The sequence below is a fragment of the Microtus oregoni genome, unplaced genomic scaffold (genome assembly GCF_018167655.1).
Source record: "Microtus oregoni isolate MIOR12 unplaced genomic scaffold, Mior012 000029F_ref0000214, whole genome shotgun sequence".
Classification (NCBI taxonomy): Eukaryota; Metazoa; Chordata; class Mammalia; order Rodentia; family Cricetidae; genus Microtus; species Microtus oregoni.
In genome coordinates this window covers 31510703-31517582 of record NW_024543088.1, presented here as the reverse complement: position 1 = coordinate 31517582, position 6880 = coordinate 31510703, and the positions used below count along the sequence as shown (strand labels likewise).

Below are 6880 nucleotides of genomic sequence, written 5' to 3'. Positions count from 1 at the left end.
CTCTGTTAGCCTCGCTGTACCCCAGTTCCTTAGTTTCTGGGAATAAAGCAGCGACCCGGGAGTTCTTGAGCCCGCTTGTCCCGAGGGTCCTGCCAACTCCGCATTGTCCCGCTGGATTTGCAGTCAGATGCCTTACGCTGGCAGGCTGTGGGCAGGCAATGAGTTTTTTCCCTGTAAGTTGGGTCCAAAAAGATCCGCATGGGAGCGGCTTCCTCGGAGACAGCTGCCTTGAGAGAATGCAGGAGCAGGGAGCAGCCAGAAATTCCTCCTGGCACAAAGTGCCCGGGGGAGGAGTCCACTTGGCTAAGTATTGTCATTTGCTGAAGGAAGGTGTGTGTGCTCAAGAGGGAGTTTTTAACCTGGAGGATCATTAACTCTTTGATCCGGCGTCAGGAGGTGACCCTGGAGTTGGTCCTGGAAGCGGCTGCAAGCAAGGGTCGGGGAGCAGGAGCCAAGCGAGTTTCCATGGGGGACCACCTTGAGAAGGGCCAGCATGCTTTGCTCAATGAAGGAGACGAGAACGAGATGGTAAGATTCCAGCCACATCCTGTGCCCTTCAGTCAGTCCCCCTTCCCTGGCTTCGCACACGCACACTCGTGAACACACTCGCATACTTGATTGCCTGTTGACTCTGGAAATACACAAAAAGAGATGATATTCAAGCAATCTCCCTGTCCCACAAATGTAACTTCTGACTGCGCGAATTTAGTAGAATGAACACATTGTATTCATTTTTTATCAAGATTGTTTTTATTTGAAGTAAAAGAGAAAGGGAGAGGATCATAGAGCTGTGTCATTATTCATTTCATCTGTATGGAAACTTCTGCCCAGAACCCCCATTAGGGCAGGTCCCCAAGGTGTGGACCAGGGTCTTCTCTGAGAGGAAGAACTGAAACCCAAAGGCAGGGCAGTTAGTGGCTGAGCCTTTGACTCCTTTCTTTTCTCATACAGTCTTGCTGTTCATCCGGGAAGGCACAAAGCACACGTACTAACAGTGGTTAGCCTACAGGCATTTCTTCTTACTTCACAAACTTCACTGCTGTGGAGATGGGTTAGGGAAAACTTTGTGCAGTTCATTGTCTCTCTCGTTTTAGAAGACGTGCTCCCAGAGCTTGGGAGGTATAAGAAAATCAGAGAGGCTTCTGTGCTTGTTGAATTTACAGTGATATTTCTCAATTACAGTGTAATCAAGGGAGAGTCAGAGATGTGCACTTCTACTTAATAAGGTCTCTGTGCTAATTGTGTAAGCATAGCCTTTTATGCCGGTAATGATGCAATTAAAATGTGAAAATGTGATGCTCTCACTCTATAATAGCATTTTATCTTCCCGGAATTAATATACAAATAACAAACCCGAAAGATATTTACTTAAAATGTTTTCTTGGTTAATTGTTGGAGTCCTGACTATTAAATTCTTTGTTCTAAAACTGGTCTTTCAAGTTTAATCTGCTTACTCGTTTCTATAGCAACAACTTTTTTTGTTCTTTTGGACATTCTGGAATAGATCCCATCTTTCAAAGCTGAAAAAAAAAGTATAGAAAAATAAAGGGCACCTTAATTCAGTTGGTTTCTATAACATGTCCTTACTTCTTTCTGACTTAACTATCAAGTAACAGTTGCTTTCAAGGCCCTACCCAAATGTCACCAGAACTGACTTCCTGGTCTAATGTTGGCTTATGTTCCTTTCCCCTCCCAAGCATTTCCTTGAGAGACTGAAGTTGAGTTCTTATCCTCATCTTGACTGCTCTTACCAGAAGCCAGGGACTTCTTGTTCGCTCTCTTCCTTTCTCATTTGTAAGCACACACATTTTTCTCCTCTCCTCATGTTGACCACAATTTGTCTTCGAAATACCATTTTGGATCACCTATATTCTTGAAGACAATCTCCTCCGCCCCCCGCCAGACTAACAAATGCTTCAGATGAAGTAGTTGTGTTATTAGCTGGTCTTCGTTATAGCGCTGCCAATGGCATTGGGGGTCAGCCCAGTTCTGTATGCAGCTGGAAGCCCAGCTGAGCGCTTTGGCTGGGGAAGGGACACTGTGTATTTTGGTGACAGTGCTTTGACCAGTGGGCTCAGCAGAGGTGCAGCATTAGTATGCGCCCAGCTCCTTGTCCTGTTCCGACTGCAGAATCCTGGCCACCTGCCTGCTGCTGCATCATTTTGTTTTCTACACTGTTCTTCATTCATGCAGTAAACTTCAAAGTTGTCTGTCCATCTATCTGTCTATCTGTCTACCTATCTATCTATCATCTATCTATCTATCTATCCATCCATCATCTATCTATCTATCTATCTATCTATCTATTATACAGATTTTTATTTTGGGTTTTGCTACATAAAGTATTTTTAGGGCCATTTAGTTTTCACCATGACCCTGCGAGGTCAATGGGGAGAGCCATATCTAAGGAACTTGTCCAAGAGCTGAAGCTAGTTGAAATTGGTAGTTCCGTGTCTCTGGATCCACACACGGGCCACTTTTCAGAGTTTACTGGGGACACGGCACTCTAAATAGAACACGTTGCTTCTCCTAATAAAGCAAAGGTAAGGAGAATAGCTGAGCTTACATCCCCTAAGGTCTGTTGTTTCATAGAATTTGTATTTGCTGAGTCGCTTTGTCTCCTCTGACTTGTAGGCTAATCCCATTTAGAGAGCCAAGATTGTCTGAAAATGTGGCACACAAAATTGTTTACAGATTGTTTGTAAATGCCATGAAGGTGGACATTTCCAGATGTCAGGCCTCCAATGAGAGAAATGGCCGCAAATTTCAAGAAAAACGAATGACTGAGAGTTTCTCTTTCAGATAGTTTATATAAAGAGTTTATAAAAGGAAGAAAATGAATATTTACAGGCTGAGAATAGATGGGATTATCTTTCAGCCCCTAATCAAAGAAGTAGGGACAAAAGAGCAATTGTAGGTGATCTGAAGGCAATATCATCAAGTGAAAATAAAATGTTAAAAGACGGAAGGCCCTGTTGGAGGACAGGAAAGTGCCTTCAGTAGGCACCTCTCAAAAGGCCTTAGAAAGACGTCTAGAGCACACACTCTGGGCTTGGACCAGACACTTGTCCACTCAAGTCAAGGTGTCCTTACCTATAAATTAGGAGTGGTCCTTTTTACCCTACCTGTCCCACAGGGTTCTTAGGAGGATTAGCTGAGCGCATCCATGTGGAAAAGTTTTAAGAAGGAGTGATTCTGGGGACTCATGAGCTGTTACTGTCTAAACAAAGGGGGGAGTGGCTCCTACCTGTGCAATTGAGTTGTATTCACTTCTCTGTTTATGACTGTGTTCTTACTGTCCCCACAACAATAAAGTCACCTTTCTATTAATGACAAAACAACCATATATTTCTGTTTTCTCTGGAGATCACTTCTACATGGAGAGGCTGCTGTCTCTTATATCTGCCTTGTAGGGCTCATTGAAGATGGTTCCTTTCTGTGACATTAACGTATTAGGCTTCCTGGGAGTTCCTGCCCCATGAATCCCAGTGCTGTGTGTTTCTCTATTGAAATGACTTGGAAGTATTACTGACTGACAATGGTATGGCTTAATTGATCCAACCATTGATCACAGGAATGAAATCGCTATTTCTGGAGGAATGTTTTATTCTAGCAAGGTTTGGAAAAGCAATGTCCCTTGATTTCATGCCTAGGTTTTTAATAAGTAAAGAAACACACTCTTGGTTATTTTTCTGATTATAAAAGTGATGTATTTTTGTTGTGAAATGATTGAGATAAAAACTTGGGACTGAAGAACAAAGTAGATATGATTCATTAGTTTACATGGAATGGGTTGATATTGTTGTGTTGGTGGCCCTTTTTCAGGCTTATGCAGTGCATTCATAAACCATAACATCCTAATGATTGTAGCACATTCTAATGTTATCTATATTCTTCTATAGAATATATATATTCTTATATACATATTATTCTATATATGCACTCCTGTATTGTGGAAACACTGGGTAATGGGCTTCTGTGTAACTGTATGTCCTGTGAGGGCACATTGGTGCACTGAAATGAACAATGTTGATAAGATGTATCCTACAGAAGTCTGTACATAACTGCAGTAGGCCTTCCCTCCTGACCCTGCCAGCACATTGCTGAGCATACTGTTTTCTCATTAGCTCCTTTCTCCCTGTCACAAGCACCCAGATACAATTAGGCTATTACTTACTGTTTCTCCTATGAATTGTGCCCAACTAAGATAAAACCAGTTACAATCTACCCTTAAGGAAGGCATGCAAGTTGTCACAAACATGCATTTTAAACAAAGAATGACATCTGTACTCTCTTTTGAAGGCTACCTCTTTTTGTTGCAGCTAAAGATATATGATGGACAATTCTCCATTTGATACGGCACTGCTTGCCTCCTCCAGTGTTTCACTTACGTTTGTATGACTAGTGCCCCATCTCCGATGTTGTTTACTTGTTCCTAATTTCATGCCGGCTATGATGAAAAACTCTGCATGTTTTTGGACATTCTTTGGGTTAATTGTGAGAACAAATGCTCAAAGGTAGCATTGTAGCACTAAAGGCAATGTAGAGTTTAACTTTTAAATGACATACAATACTCCATTTCTTTCTAAAAGTTGTCATGTGAAACTTATACGCTGAGTGGCAATTCTTTTTATGGCTATTCCCTCTCTCCTTGACTATCACTTTTAAACTTTGGCTCATCTACCCTAGGAAAATGATACTTGATAGCTGTTTTAGCTCTGCCTTTCTCTGATGAGGTTAAACATGTTACCTGTCATTTATGTTTTCACCTAGGACCTCTTTCTTCTGTTACTAATGTCACTAGCGCCACATTAAACATTTAAGCTAAAATGCATGCATTTTTAGCTAAAAGAATAAGATTGTTTTGTTTTGCTTGCACCATGCTGCATGCTACAAACAAGTGGGTGATGTCTGAGGGTGTGTGGGGGGAAGGGAAAAGGCGCTCACAGGGACAATGTGTTAGGTGCTACGCTGGCAAACATTTAGCACAGTTAATTATATTAAGTACAAGAAACTAAAGACTAGGGAATATGGAAATTCAGGAACCTCTTTTCCAACTTCCAGGTCATTTCTCAGAGCCTGGCAAGTCATCTGGCCTGGCAGCAGGTGGTATGGGTGCTGAGCCCCATTGATTCATCACTGTGAGTTGGGGGCTGTTTGTCCTCACCAATTCTTTGCCTCACTCTGATAGCTGATGTTTCTGTTTCTTCTCTAACTCCCTGGAGCAGAAGCCCCTCCCCTGGACTGCACAGCTACTTATTATGCTTCAGGGGCACCTCTGAGATGCTTGCCAATGTTAACCAGTGGGCCCACAGATTGCATAGTGGAGGGATTGTGCTCAGGCTGAGACATTTTGTCAGTTGAACTGTTCAGGAAGCCGGGCCACTGGCCAAGTCTGATGTCTTTATTCTCATTTCGTCGCTGTAGATCTCCCATGTAGTGAACTCATCTTGGACAGAAGATCCCTTTGAGGAGTGGGATTTAATCGCTTCTAAAGAGCAGGGATCCTGCCCGAGTCACCTTTCCATGGCCTTCCCCTTTCCTTCCCACTGCATTCAGAATGGAGCACAGTCCCTGGCACAGTGTGGCACTGGCCGATGTCATTGCAAGCTCCATTAACCTGCAGTTTTACATTCCGAAAAAACAAAGAGGAAACGGGGCTCAGAAAGAGAGAAGTGGGGCTGGAGGGATGGCTCAGTGGATAAGAACACTGCCTGTTCTTCCAAAGGTCCTGAGTTCTGTTCCCAGCAACACATGGTGGCTCACAACCATCTGTAATGAGACCCGGTGCCCTCTTCTGGCCTGCAGGCAGACACAATACTGTATACATAATAAATAAATAAACCTTTAAAAAAAAAGAAAAGAAAGAAAGAGAACAACATTAAGTAAATAAAGAACAAAGCTAGAAAATTGATGTTATTTGCTTAATCTGGTCCATAATCCCATGTGTTTGTTAACTAGCTTTCCCCTTTCCCAAGTATAAACAGTTTGTTCTTCAGCGTTAATTAGCCATGCCACAGTATTTATTTGTGATACTTCATTATATTCTTTTATTCATTCATTCATGTATGAGCTATTTAAGCAACCTCTGGTCAGTACCAGGAGTTCTCTGGGCTGACCAGGAAGATCTTGAGTGAATACTAAATAGCTCCTGATTCCCAAAAGCTCAGAGATGAGTGGACAAGGCCAAGCTCATAATTTGCAGGCCTAGATCAAAATGAACATGAAGTGGCTCGTGTCCAACAATTACGAAGAACTTCAGGTTGGGAGAAGTGCATTACACCAAGTGGAGGGTCATTTTCAGCACAGGGCCCTTTGTGACCACAGGGCAAAAACACAGTGAGCCTGTGCTGCAAGCAGGTGTTACCATGAGGTTGTGCACAAGGACTATAGAAAGCAATTTGGTGGCAGCAAACCTTAGGGAGAAAGGTATCATGCCGTTTCCTCCAAGGGGTAGGTAAGACTGTGTAGGGCTTTGTAAGACATTCCAGTGGTGGTAAGTTTTCCTTTCTGATGATTCCTAAGCCCTGGTTCATGAAACAACCACTGGACCCGTGTTGGGTACTATATAAAAATACATTCTTAGACCCTGTTCTAAATCAGAAGATACCATGATGGAGTTCGACTTAATTAGGATGGCCAAGGTGCTGGCCTGATTGACACAATACAGAAATCACAGAACACTTGCCACCCAAAGTGATAGGGAATGTTTTCATGGGTTAAACAAAGTTAGCTGGAGAAAAATAAAGTCAGCGAAGGCATGTTTGAAATAGTCTAGGCAAGAGGATCAGAACGAAAATAATGTCTTGTCAGGGAAGAGGATGGGCCTAAAAGGGATTCGACAATATTGAGAAGTTAGAATTAAAAGGAACTCATAGAC

At 42.6% G+C, this 6880-nt stretch overlaps 1 protein-coding gene across 2 annotated transcripts in view; it reads left to right on the top strand.

Moving 5' to 3' along the window:
* Window positions 1-380: 380 nt before the first annotated feature.
* Window positions 381-6880, top strand: part of Atp13a4 (ATPase 13A4) — a 134378-nt gene continuing 127878 nt past the window's right edge. For both annotated transcript variants that reach the window (XM_041677992.1, XM_041677994.1), the window contains exon 1: window positions 381-528. In XM_041677992.1, the coding sequence (XP_041533926.1) occupies window positions 466-528 (63 nt within the window). In that variant the 5' untranslated portion in view covers window positions 381-465. The remainder of the gene's footprint in view (window positions 529-6880) is intronic.